The 19,513-nt window shown below is 41.6% G+C and overlaps 1 protein-coding gene across 4 annotated transcripts in view; it reads right to left on the bottom strand.

The window, feature by feature from the left end:
* Positions 1 to 407: 407 nt before the first annotated feature.
* KIAA1217 (KIAA1217 ortholog) overlaps positions 408 to 19,513 on the bottom strand; it is a 587,997-nt gene continuing 568,891 nt past the window's right edge. For 2 of the 4 annotated variants that reach the window (XM_043968401.1, XM_043968403.1), the window contains 9 exons: positions 18,469 to 18,943; positions 15,702 to 15,885; positions 12,584 to 12,747; positions 11,190 to 11,351; positions 8,484 to 8,603; positions 5,602 to 5,679; positions 3,865 to 5,490; positions 3,238 to 3,360; positions 408 to 2,548 (listed from right to left, as the gene is read on the bottom strand). In XM_043968401.1, coding sequence (XP_043824336.1) covers positions 2,054 to 2,548; positions 3,238 to 3,360; positions 3,865 to 5,490; positions 5,602 to 5,679; positions 8,484 to 8,603; positions 11,190 to 11,351; positions 12,584 to 12,747; positions 15,702 to 15,885; positions 18,469 to 18,943 — 3,427 coding nt within the window. In that variant the 3' untranslated portion in view covers positions 408 to 2,053. The remainder of the gene's footprint in view (positions 2,549 to 3,237; positions 3,361 to 3,864; positions 5,491 to 5,601; positions 5,680 to 8,483; positions 8,604 to 11,189; positions 11,352 to 12,583; positions 12,748 to 15,701; positions 15,886 to 18,468; positions 18,944 to 19,513) is intronic. The other 2 variants (XM_043968404.1, XM_043968405.1) reach the window with 2 other exon arrangements.

Here is a 19,513-nt window from a genome sequence, read left to right as displayed (position 1 = left end):
GGCAATGAAAGTTAAGTGACTTGCCCAGGGTCACACAACTAGTAAGTGTCAAGTGTCTGAGGCTGGATTTGAACTCAGGTCCTCTTGAACCCAGGGCTGGTGCTTTATCCACTGTGCCACCTAGCTGCCCCCGATAATGACTGTACATTCTAAATATTTAAGAATATTTCCCTCTGGCATGGTGTTATTGAAGCTAAGGATTTTGGGTGAGGGCTAGCTTTGATAAATACTTGTGAGACTGCTCCTGTAGGTGATGCATATTCTCATTCCTTCTCTACTTATTTCCCTGAAATGAAAGCCTAGAAATAGTGTAATGTTCAACTAGCACAGTCCCCTCTAGGCCAACAATAATTGCTCATTTTTTAAATGGAGAACTCGAAGAAGAATCAGCAATAAAGAAGTTTTATTATTATTTTTTTTTACTTCACTTCTACTGGAGGTCAAAAAAACAGTGACAATATTCCCTCAGGTAAATGAGATTGCGTGCCTTATATCCAGACTTAATTTTCATATGCAAATGCCGATCAGCAGACAGATCAAACTGGTTATTTCACAGACTCTCCACACAAAGGGCAGACTAGATATTAAAATACCACGCTTGCAATGAAGTCATGGGGAATTCATTAAGAAACCATTCATGGAGAACTCGCAACTGGGGTCTTGCAAAAAAGCACTAACGTCAGACGGATGCACTGTGGAGGGTTGCCTTGACTAGGTGAGAATATGTTTAAACCTGGAATTACCTTCAGTTCTGCTTTTTTTATGATTGGGAAAAAGCAGTTTGAGTGATGAAATACAAAAATATAAGCATGCGGCCCTTTTATTTAGTTTTGCAAAGTACTCTGCTGATAGTTCTGTATAATACATTATTGTGTTATACAAATACATTTATTTACAAAAAAAAAAAAAAAACAAACCAATCCAGCTGTGCAAATGAATTGGCTTTTTTTTTTTAAATTTATGGATAGTTACCTTCCCATTTATGGATAGCTACCTGCCCATTCCCTCTATATTTTCAAAGCATGCATAAAAATTAACTTTGGTGTGGGAAAACTACTCTATGTGCTCAGCCACATACAGTATTTTTAATAGATCTATATATATGTATATATATATATATATGTACAAAAGTTTGTCAGTTTACAGAAAATACAGAAGTGTACATTTTAAAATCCACAATGCTGTACAGTGTGGGTTACCAGGTCTCTGTTAAAACAAACTCAAAGGGGAGGGGGGGGGATTACACTTTGCAAAGAAAAGAATTAGCAAATGCAAAAACAAAAAAATCATTTTTTCTTGGATTGGCAAATTATTATACATAACCCTAATGGCAGTGCAATAGGTGCGTTAGATTGCCCCCTACACATGACGCCTGGTATCTCTGTGTGGAAGCTCAAGTGTCCAACATACTTCTCTCAAATGTACATTACTATAGTATCAAAAGGTTTTGGCAAAAAGATTTTGAAAGGAACAGTGAAATTCTGACAAAAATAGAAATCTGTAACAAAGCTAAATAACAGTAAAATAAAAGGAAATATTTTAGTATCAGATTTACAGTTTGTATAGTCACACTTGGGTATTTCTCTGTTCACTTCTAATTTCCATGATGAAAAATATCTGTGTACAAAACAACATACTAAAAGTCTGAAGCCATACATGTTTTCCAAGCTTGATACAGGGTTTTTGTTTTTAAAATGCATACACTCTGTCTCTCTCTCTTACACACACACACACACACACACACACACACACACACACACACACACACACACACACACACTCCTGTCTGTCTAACATTTTTTTTTTCTTAACGCATGTTCACTGTACTTAACAGGTGCTGAATACAGACAATAAATGTTATATAATTACAACAGCAACAAAGTTTAAAAAAAAACAGCTTTACTCAAATCAATTAGTTCAGTATTTAGTACATATTTAGCATCGAGCCTCAAACGATACAACAAAATGTTACATTCTCCTGCGAAAACAGTTGTAGCCAACTCATGTTTTAAACATTAACCTGGGTGAATTTGCACCAATTAGCATTCAGCCTTTAAGAGGTCTCCTTGGCTGTGGATGGGGTAGCTTTGCTTGGATTTCCATTCTGTGACTTGTAGCTGGTGAAGCTAGGGGTATGGATTGTCCTGATGCTCTTCACACCTTGATTCAGTGAAGTGGGAGAGGCAGGGGAAGGGGGAGAAGAGGAGGAAGAAGGAGGGGATGGCCGGCCATTTTGAGTCTGTGGTGAGAATGAGAGATGGTGACCTTTACCTGTGTGAGTAGGGTTCTGAAATTTTAAGGAGCCATTAGAGACAGAAGGGATATGGGAAGAAGAATAAGCAGTGCGACCTGTTTGGGGGCTGAGAAGGTTAGAGGAAGGAATGGATGATTTAGTAGGTGGATTAGGGGGATTGGGAGTATCACCACTAGAAGCGGGCATAGAACTGCTTTTCCCAGAGCTGGGAGAAAAGGCCGGAATCTTAGAAGCGGGTAAGGAAGGGGAAGTAGCCTTCCAGTCCCCACCAGCTTTCTTAGCACTTCCATTAGCCTGCAAATAAAGATGGTGGGAGACAGTTTATCAGAAAGCTAATAACATGATCAAATCAACAGGGCCTGGCAAATACAACCCTTCTCAGAATACAAATGAACAGTTCAAGACCTGAGCTAAGGCTTTGCAGTGCTGTACTGGACCTGGTAGAAACCCCCACAGTGCACAAATAAGGATGTATAGGGTGGGAGGAGGAGGAGGAGAGGGAGGGCTCAGGAGAAAAGTCACATCCACCCAACCACCATTGACTACATTGGCCATGCTTCCAGAGTATTACATGAGGATAGAGAGGTTGTGATGGAAGGTTAATGCACATCTAAGGCAACGAATGAAACATAAGTTAGTACTGACAACTTGAGAAGGTGGCTGAACAGCAGGCTGGATTGGTTTTCCAAGCTGTTCTGATGAACCATTACATTCACCAAACAAAAGTCAACTGGTCTGGCACCTCATGTTAACAGCTGAAGGTCGGAGTTACAAAGTAAAAGATGGTTGGTTGTTTTTATCACAAGCATGCATAAGCGTGGAGGAAGCTTCACAAGTGTCATCTCGTCATGCCCCCAGATCCAGGATGTCTACTCAGACCGTATTTTACGGAGAAAACACATTATTTGGTATGAATCAAGTCAGTGACTTGCATCTTAACAGCATTAGTGTCCATCCAAAGTTTGGGGTTAGGGTAAAACTACCTGTCGATATTGGCGGGGGTCCTGTAGCTTGGGTTGTTTGCTTGGCTTATCCGTGCTTCCTTGTCTAGTCTTGGAACTCATAGGGATTGGCATCCGGCTTGTCTGTGGCGTGCCACTAGAGCCCTGTGGGAAGAAGCAGGGAGACAGAAGACAGATGACAAAACCTTTGGGCAAAGGGTCAAAGCAGGTCACATCACACCTTGTGCAGAAAAGCTTTGGTGTCAGAAGCCAGGGACCTACATGCAGGAGAGGCTTATGAGACAGACATCAGGGAGACACACCACTGGGGTTAATTTCAAGAATCAAACGAGAGGAAACTGCAGAACTACTGATCAAATTGAATTTAATGTGGTTATGAGAGCATTTGTTTCACACACCAAATTACTGTCCCAGAATCCTTGCACTGCCCATCACCAATCAGCAGCGGAGAAAAAGATGGAATCGATTAGCTGTTAGACACCTAATTGGGGGGTTGGAAGGAGGGTAGAAAAAGGAATTGTGGGCAACAGACAAAAAACAAGCCACCTGAGAAGAAGCGAGTGAATCACAATACACCTCTTGCCCATGGTGATTATGGCAGATTTAGAAAGCGGTCGGATCTTTTCACTTCTCATTGTACTAAGATACCTTACGTGAGGCTGAAGGTATTGATGTAGGGGGTTCTACAGTGGCAGATATTTCTTCCATTATTACCGGGTTTCTGGGTGAGGACTCTTGAGCGACATGGGATGAATATGTTACAGAGTCTTGATGGGAAGCACACGGGGTATCGGTTAAAGCTCGGGGGCTCATTTCGCTGATAGTATTTTCAAGTTGTTTAATGGTCTGCTCAAGGCTGTCCAGTGTTTTGTAGGTGTTTTTTCGAATTTCATCAGTTCTAGAAGCTGGCTTTGAGATCTCTAGGCTGGGTTGCTCTGGCTTTCTACTTGTATTTTTAGGAGTTTCTTCAGATAAAGACCTTGAAATTTCAAACCTCTTAGCTTCTTTGTGTTGCTTTAAAGTCCCATCCTCTTCTTCTTCCTCATAAACCACCACCTGCAACGTTTTCTTCCCTGTCTTGGTTCCTGTCCGGATGGCTTGGGTTAGAGCAGCCAGCTGTTTTTTAGGAAACTTGAATTTAAACTTTTTCTTAGGACTTTCAAACTGGTCCTCTGTAAGGTCAGCCCTTTCATCAGAATTTGGGGAATAAGCACCACTATCTTGGTTCAGCTCTGGCTGGCTCAACTCTGGTCCTCTTGGTATTCTGGTTTCTGCCAAATGTGACTGGGCCCTAAGTATACCCTCAGGCTTCTGTCCTGATCTTATACTGGTCAACTGATTTGAATCTAGGCTGTTTGAAGGCATTTGAGAAGCGTTCCTCGGTTCTTCGTTTTCCTCTTCTTCCTCCTCAATCTTTTCCTCTGTCATCATCCGTTCTAATTCCTCATCACATTCCTCAAATATAGTCGAGAGTCTCTTATATGCAGATCGAATATCCATGGGCTCATCAAAAATAATGATGACTGGTTTCTTATCTAAACAAACGACTGGTTCTTCATTTTCTGTACCTTCTTGTTGGGCGATCACTTCTTTCTTGGCATCAATATTAACTGTTTGTACATCTCCTCCCTTTCTGCTCACTATGTCATGAACCTCTCCACTTGATAGCACCTGGACAGCCGTTTTAGTGATCATAAAAGCAATGTTGTCGGTGGATGGACTGTCTTCTGTTGGAGAACTTGCTACTGCTTCTCCATCCTCACTGAAGCCCCCATTGGTATTTTTAGCTCCCTTAGATCTTAGCACAACTTGGCCATAGTCAAACATGTGTGCTTCTTGGTCTGAAGCTGACTTTGAATCTCCTGCATGATTATTATCACACAGTTGGACTGTATCCATATGAGTAGCCAGGTTAGATTTATCAAGGTTTTCGGGTTCTTGTTGACCCCTCTCTTTTAATTTTCCATAACTCACCTTCTGATTCTCAGTTTTAACTATGGTATATTGCATTCCTAAGACCTGAGGACCTTTGCTTGCTTCATTTTCTGATAAGCCAATTCCAGAGAGACTTGGGCAGACAGATACATTTTTCTGGGAATAGTCTTTACTGTCTCTAAACAAACTCCTGTTGGAGGCAGCCGTTTCCTTCATTAAGTTGCCAGCTTCACTTTCTGATGGCCCTGGTTCATCAGAAACATTATTTTCAGCTTTTCTTTCCCAACTGTCCTTAGGAAGGTCACTAGCTTTTAGAATCCCTGTAGTAACATCGTACACCTGAGAAGGGGGGGGGGGAAACCACACATATTAATCAGAAATGGATTTGCCAAAGGAAAACAGTGAATTATTCTGCATATCTCAAATGAAGCATAGACCACGTAAACTCACCATTCGGGATTCCATATGGGGGCCATTTTCATATGCAACATCAGATTTCCGTAAGTCTTCTTGGAAAAATTCCAAATTCTGGTAGAACAGTGTAGGACAGGTTATTCTATAAAACAATGCCTGCCCTGTCCCACCTTCCCCCTCCCACCCCCCAAATATGTGGACTAAACTAGAATATTTCTTTAACAATATATCCAAACCATGCTGGCCAAGCACATGTTTAACACACCAGCCAAGAAGCCTATTGTTACCTGCATTTGTTTTGTTCTCCAGCTTCCAAAAATGCCCTGTTTTGCACAAGATGAAAGTCTCAATTAGCAAAATATTTTACATATTTCAAATTGTGCAAGAGGAACCAAAGCTTATAACACAGAGAGATGAGGCTACCACACCCAAAATACCAGATGAGCAACTTGCTGCTACTCAGATCTGGCTGTTGGCTTGACTGAATCTAGGAACCAAGCGGCAGCATGATGTGGTAGGAAAGGCACTGAACTGGAAGCCAGGAAGCTACAGTTTTGGTCCTAACTCTGCCACTAATTGCTTATGGGACAAATTCTTGAGGGTCCCTTTTTGTGTTAACATTCCAAGACTCCAAATGAAATCAGTCTTGTCCCACTTCTTTTTATGGAACAGACTCCCTGTGACAGAATTCATAGACTAAATGGGGAAGAAGTTTTGAGATTAAGAAAATCAACTCAGTTCTTCAGCTATTAAGCAATGCAATTGAGAACTGATAATTATCTTTATTTAAGGAGTAGTTTCTGCACGACTCACAGCTGAGGTATATGGGTCAAAATAAAAAGAGAAAGCTAACATTACCCAAAGGTTAAGTGTAAAAGAAAGGCTGATGCTAGACTATAAAATATATGTGACATATCATGCCCCGGATTTAATGGTGTACCTTTTTTGTATCCCAAAAAGTGGGCTGGAGAAACATTTCTTTGAAGACTAGCTATACACCATGACTTAAAACCAACATTAACAGTAGAGCCACTATTCAATTAAGCACAGCTCGTTTGCATTACAATGTTATACTGGAAGAAGCCCCAGCTTTAACACATTTCAGCAGAAGCCCTTGGGTGATCCCGCATAGCTGGTGTTATTGACAGTCTTGCTGAAGTTTAACGGTAAAGAAAAGGTGTGGTGCTTACAGTGGGATGGGGAACGAAAAGCACAATCATCGATTTGTAGTCAGAGTAATTACAACATGAACACATGTATCATTGCAGCACGAGAGGTAAGCCAGGAGAATCCTGAGAGACCCAGATTAGAGAAGGGAAAGATGATTCCAGGACATTCAGGCAAATGACACACAGATGAAAGCTATAGCTTAGGTATAGAGTTAATCACATGGAAATGCTGCCGAGAATGGATGGAGGATGTCTTAGCTTTGGGTGCAAGTGACCAAAAAATTCAATCACTTTGAAGGATTCAGTACTGCAGTATAATTTATGTCCTTTGAAATCCTATGTATCTTACTTAAAAACCAGACCGACAGTGTCTATGCCATAAAAAAATCAGATCACAGAATTCATACTAACACACCTTTGCCTTAAGAACAGAGAGACTTTTAAATTTACATGCATTCCAATGGGATGTAAGATCCCTAGGTTCAGTGCTCAGAACAAGCAGGAACTTAATAAGTGCTTATTAATCATGATATGTAGTCAGCAGTTGCTGTTACATGACAGTTGGATAACCAGAGAGTTCTCACGTGACTATCATTTAAAAAAACAAATTAGAATGCAACCAAATTAACTTAACTTTGAAACTAGACTGACTGTAACCTTCAGTGATTTTTAAAAGAAAATTCAACAGGGCAGCTAGGTGGCGCAGTGGATAAAGCACCGACCCTGGAATCAGGGGAAAGAGAGTTAAAATCTGACCTCAGACACTTGACACTTACTAGCTGTGTGACCCTGGGCAAGTCCCTTAACCCTCATTGCCCTGCAAAAATGAATAAATAAATAAATAAATGAAAAATCAAATGAATTATTAAAAAAAAAATCAGGGTGTTAGAGTCTCTCAGGAATTCGCTAGGAACATTGTCTTACTATACTATGGCTGTGTAGAAGTCTCTGTTAAGAAGACATGTAGGTTGGAATGTCAGAAAAGCAGCTTTTCCTCTATGAGCTCATATTAATGTGTGTTCTTAGATGTATGTGCATGTGGACTGTTCTGGCCTGAACAGAATGAATTTAGCCCATATTATTGCCAGTTGCCATTAAAAACAAAAGTATCTGAAAGAGTTTATATGGGGCTAGTGTCTTTGTTCATTCTGTCAGTGTATGTGTACTGTTCTGGCCCAAATAGGTGCCTCTCATTCATTTTACTGCAAGTTGACTATAAAAAATAGGTCAGGGGGCAGCTAGGTGGTGCAGTGGATAAAGCAGTAGCCCTGGATTCAGGAGTAGCTGAGTTCAAATCCAGCCTCAGACACTTGACACTTACTAGCTGTGTGACCCTGGGCAAGTCACTTAACCCCCATTGCCCCGCCCCTTCCCCCAAAATAGGTCAGAACCAGTTTATATGGAGCTAGTTTCTTTGTTCATTCTGCCTATACATGTGTACTGTTCTGGCCTAATAGGATGTCTTCAGTCCATTTTATTGCCACTTGCCATTAGAAAAAATGAAACAGAACCAGTTTATACAGGGCTAGTGTCTTTGCTCACTCTGCCTACGTGTGGGATCCAAGCACACTAGAACCACTTTCCTCCCCAAGGTAACTTCAGCTAGCTTTCTTTAAGATAAAGAGAAGTCACTTCTTCAGCTGAGGAACGCAGAGAAGAGAATGGAAGACAGAAGATGCAGAATGATGAATGAGGGAAGACCCAGGTTAGTGTCAAGGCCACGTGGCAGACAGGCTGGAGCCACTTTACCTTCCTTTCCTTGGGTTGAGTAATGGCCCCGGGCCTAGTGTCTTTAACTTGACTGTCAGTTCGGGCCTGCTCAACAGGACTGTTTGAATTTACATCCATTAAGGGGCACTTCTGGAATGCCTAAAGAATTAAAACACTGCAAGTTAACATGTATCCAATCATAACTCATAGGAAAAGATGGAGGAAAAATAGATGTGTGGTCCAGAAGGCTTGTGAACTCTCAGTCCTGGAGCAGGGACACAGACCTCAAGCTAGCTTCAAGTCCCATTTGAAATGGAAGGCTAAAAACGGGCTCTGAATGAACTGGATGTGTTCGGTCATGTTTGGGCAGGGGAAATGACCAGTCATGATTTAATACAACCTACAAATAAAATATATTAATGACAAAGAACGAAAAGCATCTCTTCTTCACCATCAGGAGATACTGCTGTAGGCAGTCAGTAGGACACATGCTCTGAATTGTTTTTCATGTAGGGATTTCTCATAGAACCTTAGATATAACATCCAACAAGCCTCTCATTTTTCAGATGATGAAACTACGGTCTAGCGGTAAGAGAACTAAAAGCCAAGTGACGATGTATCCGTATTTCACTTGTTTCTGTGGGAATCAGGGTCTCCCCAAATATTGAGTTTCATAGGTTTTGTGATGAAAGAAAATTCTTTCCAAACCAAAATTCTGTTTGTTAACATATATCGATGCATGCACAAGTTACTTTCAGATTGGGCAATGCTGTCAGCTACTGGATTTGGCTAATAGTCCAACACCCAGAACCCAGTGTCGTCTCTGAGATATAATTTGTCAGAGAAGTTATTTTGGTGCTTCTGAAAATAGGATGATCAGTCCTAAAACACATAAATGGGGGCAAATCTATATTCCTAGCCTTTATCTCCTGGATGAATACTTGGTTTACATTTCCACTGGGGGGAAAAAAAAGATGGTCCTTGACGTCATATAGCTGGCTGGGGGAAAGGCAACTTATACATGTATACAGAGAATTAAAAACAAAATCTAGGAGGCAGCTAGGTGGCGCAGTGGATAAAGCAATGGACCTGGATTCAGGAGGACCTGAGTTCAAATCTGGCCTCAGACACTTAATACTGACTACCTATGTGACCCTGGGCAAGTCACTTAACCCCCACTGCCCTGCAATATATATTTAACCCAGAGGCAAGAGGGAATCACCAGAGCTTCCTGAGTTGGGGAGGAGCATGGATTTTGTTTGTTTTATAAATCATGAGCTTCATCAATCTGAGGTCTTGGAATTCAGCTTGCTGGATCTTTTAAAAACTTGGAGGCATCAGACGGGACGACAGACTCGTATTGTCTTCCTACCTTTAGGGGAGGCTCTAAAGGAACCCCAAGAGACAAAGCAGATGATAATGGCCCCAAAAGTTCTGCTTTTAGCAAAGCCTGAACAGCTAGCTTTAACTGACTCCTGTTACTATAGCAACCAGGTTATAGTCATTGTAGTAAAAAGGAATTGGATGGTTTAAAGATCCCATATAGCCTAGTGAAAAGCACCTGTTCAAAGGAGAATCTTCAAAACCACTTGTGGGTTGAATATATGACAAGGTTTCCTTAGAACACAGAGCTGGCTTTTGGGCAGTATGGGAAAAAACTATCCTAATGAAGCACAAAGAGGATCTATGAACTCCGCACTGTAGAGGAATGCCTGATGGGGGAACGAGGTCAATAGCTTAGCAAATAAATACTAGGGATTTGTTTGTGGTTAGATGACTTAACCAGGGTTATGTGGCCAGTGTCAGAGATGAGAATTGAACCCAGCTCTGACTCCAAGCCTAGTGCTCTTGCTGACTCTATATACCCATTAAGTATCATTGACCCAATGGAATACCTTCTTTCCATGATTACCTATCACTGAATAAGCCTAAACATTGTGTAAGCTCATATCACTCATGTGAATATGAAATAGGTATATAATTTTGTGTCCCATATCTGTAGTTTCTGATTTAGTCTCTGTCAATTCTCTTATAAACATTAAAAATTAATCAGCAGAATGAAGTATAGTCAGGTAAGGCAATGTTTCCCAGACACAGTTGGGTATGGCACCCAATGCAATCTTTCAGCTTTCCAGAAAATATGAAAGGGGAAAAATTGCCAATGGAAAGAAGCTCACTATTAACAGTTGACCAAATCTATCTTTAACAGGTCACATATTTACAGATCAGCAATCACAACTATTGCAACCAAAGAATTAAACCCTGTAATAATAAGAACCAATTTTGGGTAGTGTGAATAAACAGGCTTTGTATTTTCATGATATTATTATATTCTAATAACCAGCTCTTACCAAATAAGATGGGTAGTATTTTATACCAATTATTTGCTGAGAAGAGAGAGAGAGAGAGAGAGAGAGAGAGAGAGAGAGAGAGAGAGAGAGAGAGAGAGAGAGAGAGAGAGAGAGAGAGAGAGGATGAACGAGAATGAGAATTGTCTTTATTCCTGGTACAAGAAATAGACATTCCTTGTACACGTCTTAGGAAACTCTGATAGCCAAGTTTTATGATCCCTGGGAGCCAGAATACCAGGGCCAGCAGACACAGCTGAAGCTCATCTGTATAATGACCGGTGCCTTCAAAAGCCCCTTTTGTCTAAACAAATTCATTTGTTTGAAACCTAGATTCTGAAAACTGCCAGTGAGCACTTTACCACCAGGTCATTTCATCATTACTCTAACCCCATACCTGTAATTCAGCCATTATTCTTTCTCCTTCTTCTTCTTCCTCATCCTTTGAGGAGGAAACTGCAGCAGGTGGTGGAGGTTGGGACCGGGCTAACCCTTGCTCCTCTTGTGGACCTTTCGTGACCTTAGTTGGTGGTGTTGGTCCAGTATCTTCGCTGCTTTCCTACGAGAGAATGACAGCACCCCCCACTGATTAAATATGACTCTCAACTACTGACAAGTGGGAAAACAAATGTGTGTGGATTGAAATAATCCCTCTGTAAAATTTTTGTTTCCTGGCCCCAAATCCAGTGGACACACCCATGCAGTCAATTTGAAATTAGACTGGGATTTTTTTTTTTTCACAAGCCATCATTTCGATGAATATAAATAAAGAATCAGAATAAAAGTTTTAAGTCCTCACTGTTCAGTACATGCAAAACTGACCCTTTGGGGATTTTTTTTCTTGCATTTAACATGAAAGATGAGCAGGTTGAATCCTAAATAACATAAGAGGTGAAAGCCCATTTCCCATGTTCCTGCTCAGGCTCTGACAACTGTCTTGACTGATCCCAGTTATCTGGGAAAGATGTGTTGTTGTTTTCATTTTTAATCTTCTTATGATGCTCTGGCTAGGAAGTAGCTCATGATCTGCATTTTACATTGTTACACTGAAAAGTCGAGTAAAGATAAGCCTTGGGTACAGGACTGGTCTGATAACAGAGAATGCTACTTCTTAAGCTGTGGTGCTTCCTCGAAATCTACTTTACTCCCCATCCCATTTCTTTTCTTTTTAAAAAATGGTCCAGGTCAGGGTTTTTTTTGTTTGTTTGTTTGGTTGGTTGGTTTTTTTTTTTAGTGAGGCAATTGGAGTTAAGTGACTTGCTCAGGGTCACACAGCTAGTGAGTGTTAAGTGTCTGAGGCCGGATTTGAACTCAAGTACTCCTGACTGCAGGGCCTGTGCTCTATCCACAAGGTCAGGGGTTCTTAAACCTCTTTCCGTGTGTCATGTCTTCTCTCCTCCTGCCCCCAACCCTTTGGCAATATGGTGAAACCCATGGACCCCTCCCCAGAACAACGTTTTTAAATGCATAAAATAAAATCCATAGGATCAACAAAGGAAACCAATTCCATTGAAATACACGTAACATTTTTGGACATGGTCATGTGGGAATTTGTTTTGTGGACAATGCATCCATGGGAGGGGTGTGGGGATAAAAGAAGTGGGAAGGGGAATAATAAATACCTGTTTAAAAAAAGAATAAAGAAAGATGTCATATTTCCCCATTCAAGTTCAAGACCCTGGGTCCTGTGGACCCCAGGTTATGAGCTCCTGTCTTAAGCTACAACAAATTCTTATCGGATGATTTCTTGGCTACCTGAAGACTTCTTATCTAGTGCTTAAATTATCCAACCTTAGTGGTTGCATTCTCTTTCCTGACAGTGTAGACCACATCTCCAGATCGCGTGGTAGTCAGCCCAGATCCTGGAAGGTAGCTTCTTCGGGGAGGAGGAGGTGGTGGAGGTGGGGACTTCCCTCCCAGTTTGTCCGAATCCTGTTCCCCATTTGGAGATTCTTCTGGAAAAGAGCATATTGCATTATTGTAGAAGATCAGGCTTAAGAGAAATTGTCTTAAAGAGTCTAAAAAGACTGTGCCTACAACTTCCCCTTGGGCTGCTTGAAAACTTCTCTATCCTCTCTAAACCAATTTCTTGCTGTTCAGCAGAGATTTGAGTTCTGTGGGTGAGCTGAAGAGCCAGGGCCTCCTACTAAAACCAGAGTATTCTCTCTAGCCTTTGAAGCCATCTTCCTCTTTTGAAAATAACAAAGTGTTGTGCTCCAGCGGGAGGTTTTCAGGGATGCTAAATGAGATGTCAGATGCTTTTTCACTTGTTCACCTGGGCCAAGCAAAGCAATAAGGTTCAAAGGAGGGGAGGGGGAGGCAGAACAAGGAGGATAGAAGTAGACATGTGGAGGATAAAAGAAAAGAGAGAGAGAGGCTGCGTGATATGGCGCATAGGGCACTGGTCTATGCCTCAGGGAGCAAGGAGGTTCAATATGACTTCAGACGGTGACCAGTTGTAGGGCTCTGGACAAGTTGCTTAATGATTCTGTGCCTCAGTTTCATCATCTGTAGACTATGAAGGGGTGAATTCTTCTTCTTCTTCTTTTTTTTTGTGGGGCAATGAGGGTTAAGTGACTTGTCCAGGGTCACACAGCTAGTAAGTGTCAAGTGTCTGAGGCCACATTTGAACTCAGGTCCTCCTGACTCCAGGGACAGTGCTTTATCCACTGTGCCACCTAGCTGCCCCGGGTGAATTCTTCTTTAACCAATTCTGGGTGAGGATCCTTAGTCAGATGGTCTTCCCTTCTTTATCTCTATCTTGTGCCATCTGTCTTGGGTAACTTATGAACATATAAAAGTCTAGATACCCTTTGATGAATTCATATTGCTAACATCTTGTGAGTTTAGTGGACTGAGACAAGAATCCCCCAATTTCCTGCCCCTCAGCAATACAGGGTATCTCAAAAGTCTTAGTGCATATTAAAGCTCAAATAGCTTTAGCACTACAAAGGCTACAAACTTTCAAAGAACAACATTTGAAAGGTTAAGTTATTTAAATATTGATATTTCTCGTGAAAATTCAACGCAAGCATTTTCTTCAGCTATCTATCTAGTCGCTTTTTTGTTATTCAGTTGTGTCTGACTCCTTGTGACCCCATTTTGAGGGTTTTCTTGTTAAGGATACTGGAGTGGTTTGCTATTTCTTTCTCCAGCTCACATGGAGAAACTGGGACAAACAGGGTTAAGTGACTTGCCCAGGGTCATCCAGCAAGTAAGTGTCTGAGGCCAGATTTGAACTCAGGAAGATGAGTCTTCCTGCCTCTAGGCCCACCCTGTCACCTAGCTGCCCCTCAATAAAATGAGTTGTTCTAAACAATCCAGCCAGTCGACTTTAGAACCTTGTAAAAAATTTTCAGCAGTTGTTATCAATGATGAAAGGCTTGCCTTTGTAATCTTAGCCTTCAGCTCATCCAGAGAATGAGTTTCAGTACTTACACAATAGAAAGTCTATTGCAAACAGATCAAGTGACTGAGGTAGCCAAGCAAGAGGATCTCCTCTACCAATCTGTTGGTATGAGAAGGTGTCATCCAGAAACAATGTAAAATTACAGGCTGCCCGATCTTGTTAAAACTTTAAAATTAAAAATGTGTCATCCACAATTCACAAAATTCAATACATAGAAAATAAATGCAAATGATGAACATTTCAAATGTTGTTTTCTGTGTGTAGCATTTATACTTCTGAAGCTATCAGAGTTTAAGACTGCACTAAAAATACTAAAACACCATATATTTTGCCTTGATATTGGTAAGTCCCTTAAAGATTCTGTTTCTCCTTATCTATTCCTAATCTTCTTTTATTAAAAATATTTTCTGGGGCAGCGAGGTGGTGCAGTGGATAAAGCACCGGTCCTGGATTCAGGAGGACCCGAGTTCAAATCTGGCCTCAGACACCTGACACTTACTAGCTGTGTGACCCTGGGCAAGTCACTTAACCCTCACTGCCCTGCAAAAAAAAAAATCTCCCCCAATTACATGTAAAGATGATTTTTAGCATTCTTTTTTTTTTTTTTTTTAGTGAGGCAATTGGGGTTAAGTTACTTGCCCAGGGTCACACAGCTAGTAAGTGTTAAGTGTCTGAGGCCAGATTTGAACTCAGGTACTTCTGACTCCAGGTCCAGTGCTCTATCCACTGTGCCACCTAGTTGACCTTTAGCATTCATTTTTTTGTGTTTTTTTTTGTTTGTTTGTTTGTTTTTTAGTGAGGCAATTGGGGTTAAGTGACTTGCCCAGGGTCACACAGCTAGTAAGTGTTAAGTGTCTGAGGCCGGATTTGAACTCAGGTACTCCTGACTCCAAGGCCAGTGCTCTATCCACTGTGCCATCTAGCTGCCCCTTTAGCATTCATTTTTACAAAATTTTGAGTCCAAATTTTCTCTTCTCGCTTCCCTGTGACAGCATGTTCATCATGGAAAACACTTTCCTCATATTCTTTAGGAGCCCCATGTGATCTAATTTTGGGGGTTTTTTTTGGTGAGGCAATTGGGGTTAAGGGACTGGCCCAGGGTCACACAGCTACTAAGTGTCAAGTATCTGAGGCCAGATTTGAACTCAGGTACTCCTGACTCCAGGGCTGGTGTTCTATCTACTGTGCCACCTAGCTGCCCTGTGATATCAATTTTTAAATGCAGATCATTTTTTCCCTCCCAATCTATTCAGCAAACTGAGCAACAGGTCACCCACCGGAGTTACATCCAACCCATAGGAAATCCAGGAAAAGAATCATTTCCTTTTTTTCTTTATTGGGTCTTGTCCTGGTACCAATGAGCATCAGAGACTTTCCTGCCATTACTAGAGTTGATATATAGAAACAAGCCTCCTGAGGACATGTAGGAGAACATGCTCTCCCCAACCTCCAAGAAGCCTTCTCCCTAGAAATCAAAAAATGGAAACAACCAGATCTCACCTAAAAGTTCTAGTTTGTCCACTGGAGTCTCCCCCTTTGGCGAAGGAACAGAAGATGGTGGCATCTCTAGGTTGGGGATGGACTTCATGATGTTGGCCTGAGCTTCTTCTAGGAGCTTTTCAAATTCTTTTCCATTATAGTGGTCCAGGTTTTGCCTTTTTTCTTCCCACTTTTTTTCTGCCTTCTGGAGGGAAACAGTACATTGTTTAGTTGCTCATCCTATGGTTTCTGACATTCTGAATTTCAGTGAGCCTCATTTGTGGGTATGAAGGGCAAAGGGAGGTGAGCATCTTGAGGCAACATACTTTTTTGTGTTGGGCAACAGGCGGTTAAAGGAATAATGAAAAACTGTTTGGATTTCTGTTTCCCATGGATAGTGCTTGGAAGTCAGACAACCCTTGGAGAGTATAGTCTACTTGGATAATCTTAGCTGTCACACCTGGTGGGAATCCCTCTGAAGGTAGCTCGCCTCCTAGCCAGGCCAACACACACAGGGAAGCAATAAGAGGAGCTCTAACCTGGGCTGCCACCATCACTGGATAACACAAAGAGCAGTGGGACACTTTGATTCCTACCTGGGATTTCTTTGGGGCAGGTAACTACCAGGGAAGAAAGGGCTTCTCCCAATGCAGAGACTGCTCTGCAATGTATAGCCTTAGAAAGTCTTCTCTCTTAGTTGCCTGGGGGTACAGAGAGGTTAAGGAACTTGCCTGGGGTCTGAGGGCTAGTATGTGTCAAAGATGGGACCAGAATTCAGGTCTGCCTCTGGTAGGTGCAGCTGTGTGGTGCAGTGGATAGAGCACTGGTCCTGAAGTTGGGAGGACTTGAGTTCAAATTTCACCTCAGTCACTGTGTGACCCTGGACAAGTCACTTTAACCTGTTTGTCTCAGTTTCCTCATCTATCTATACAATAATAATAGCATCTACCTCCCTGGGTTGTTGTGAGGATTAAATGAAATAATATTTGCAAATCTTAAAGAGTTATATAATGTTATCTGTTATTAATATTGTAGACAATCCTTACTAAAGGTCATTCATAATAATCACCATTAGTAATTAATAATAAAGGATGGCTAGGTCTCAGGAGCTAAGAAGAGCATTTCAAATAGAGGGAATGGCACAAGAAAAGACTTGTAAGGTATGTTTGGAGACTGGCATATTTGCTGTCCAGTTCAGTCAGATTGACATAAACACAGGTTTCATGATGAGGATTAGATTATAAAGTTAAAAAGGTAGATAAAGCTGAGTTATAGAAAACCCTTGTGCAGCAGAAAAGACTCAGAAGATCTGGATTTGGCTACTTATTACCTGTGTAACCTTAGATCAGTTAACTTTCCCTGAGCCTCAATTGTCTCATCTGTAAAATGGGTGGTAGTGATGGGGTAAACCAAATAACCTCTAAGGTCACTTCCAACTCAAAATCCATGATCCTTAGATCCTAAGGAGTTTGAAAGTTATTTCAATCAACAAATAAGAATTTGTTAAGTACCTAATATGGGCCAGACACTGCGCTAGACTATGGGGCTATAAAAACAAAAATGAGATGGTCTGAACCAGAGAGTGCTAAGAACAAAGAAGCACTTCAGGGAGGAAGCCTTCATTGGCAGCAGGTTGTAAAGCGATGGATCAAAGCTGGGAGCTCCAAGAGCTAGAGAGTCTGGTTAGGAGACTGGAGGCTGAGTGCCAAGGTCTAAACTAAGGTCTTGAAGAGAAGGGAAAGGAGAGGTCTGATTCGAGAGAGAAAATCACAGGATGTTTTTAAAGATGTAGGGATGTCTCTAATTAGGGGGTAGGGACAGGAGGAAGGCTAGAAGAAAAGCAGTCAGAGAAAAAGGAAGAAGATCAACAGTGTGGTGTCAGAGAAGCTAAGAGAGGAGGGGGGTTGTTATGAAGGAAAGGGACTGGACCTTGCGATTTCATTAGTACTGGGAACTCCCAGCTGAAGAAGTCCCCTCTACTAATGCAGTTCAGCACCTTTTCTGCGATTTAAAATCTTAGAGAGGTACTAGCAGCACTGACAGTTTAAGTGACTTGCCCAGGGTCACACAGCCCATATGTGTCAAAGGTATGATTTGAACTCAGCGCTGTCATGTTTGTTGGTTGATTGATTCAAGTTCTCTGAGTACATTTACACTTTCCTGACTTTGTTATTCTGCTCCTTCCTGGTCTGCCTTCTCCCTTCTCTCTGTCAATTATCATTTCTTCAAGACCAAGATACAATCCCATCTCTCCCATGCCATCTACCTCAACTACTTGAGCTAATTTCTCTCTCCTCAGAACTCCCACAACACTTAACTGATACCAATTAATACTTACTTGGTATTGTAGAACGAGTTCTCTCTTTACATGTATTTGAGAAAGAGGATAATGGCATTAAAAAAAATCTGACTGGGAGTCAGGAAGTCTAGATCTGAATCCAAACTTTGATATTTCCTAGCTGTGTGACCATAAACAAGAGGGATTATTTCTCTGAGCCTCAGTTTCTGACTCTGTAAAATGGGAGTGATGATAGTAACACCATTTACCTCAAAAGATTGTTGGGAGGACAGTGCTTTAGCATTAAAGAACATTATGTTTTAAAATGCCATTATTAATTTTTTTGGCCATTATTAATTTTTAAAAGCATCTTATCCCCCCCAACTAGGTTGTAAATTCTTTGAGAACTGAGACTATACCTTAACTTTTGCTGTACCCCCTTCCAGCAAGTGTTTAATAAAGAGCTGTTGTCATACTTAGGTCAAAGGAGGAAGGAAGATGGGGCCCTACCTCTATCGACACAGCGCGGTTCCGGTTGCTTGCACTGTGAATTTCTTCAATGAACATACTCTGCATGGTGGAACCATTGGTGGGAGGTGGTGGGGACTGGGGAGTCTGCACTGGCTGGGTGGTGGTGGTAGACTCTTGCACAGTGCCTGGAGGGCTGGCTGGGTGATGACCCGTCCCCCCGGGCAAGTTCTGAGTGTGGTTGACCAGTGCGGAGGAATGCTGTGACTGATGAATGACAACCGGGGAGCTTTGTGCATGGTGGACGGTCATGGTGGACACAGGCACCATTTCTGACTTGATAGATGAAGTCTGAGGCTCTCCACTCCCTCCTGTTGTGCTCTGGGGTGGGGAGCTGTGGGTGTAGGCCAACTCCTCCTGGTTTTTCAGGATTTCTGCTGCTGTTGCTTTTTCCATGGCGACATATTGTGCTACTTGGGTGGCATCAGCACCTTTTAGAAGTCCATCAGTGACATGTCTAGGAGAAATCGTGTGGAGAAATATTAGTTGTTTGCAGAAAGTATATATGGAGTTTTCCTACATTATTTTTATCACAGTGTCTCATAGTAGCATATTAGCCCAAAGCCTGACAGTATTTTTTTCAAGAATAAGATATTCCAAAGTCTACAGAAATCAACTGGCAATCATTTACTCAATGAATAAATAAAAAAAGCATTTATTAGGTGATTTATTATTTATTAAGTGTCAATTATGGCCAAGACCCATGTTAAGTTCTGGGAATACAAACAAACAAAACCCAAACCAAAACCAGAAAAACAAAACCAAGACATTTCTTGTTCACAAGAAGTTCTAAGATGTGCACATAGTAGTTGGAAGATAAACTTAGAGGAGAAAGCTCCAGCACTTGGGGTTTGTGGGCAGAAGGGACAACCTCCTATGGAAGGTGGTGATTCAACTAGGTCTTGAAGGATGGTAGAGGGGGCAGAGCTAGGTGGTGCAGTGGATAAAGCACCAGCCCTGGAGTCAGGAGGACCTGAGTTCAAGTCCAGCCTCAGACACTTGACAACAGCTGTGTGACCCTGGGCAA

This window comes from Dromiciops gliroides, chromosome 5 (assembly GCF_019393635.1).
Source record: "Dromiciops gliroides isolate mDroGli1 chromosome 5, mDroGli1.pri, whole genome shotgun sequence".
NCBI lineage: Eukaryota > Metazoa > Chordata > Mammalia > Microbiotheria > Microbiotheriidae > Dromiciops > Dromiciops gliroides.
The sequence above is the reverse complement of the archived record's forward strand: the minus strand, read 5'-3'. Positions and strand labels throughout refer to the sequence as shown.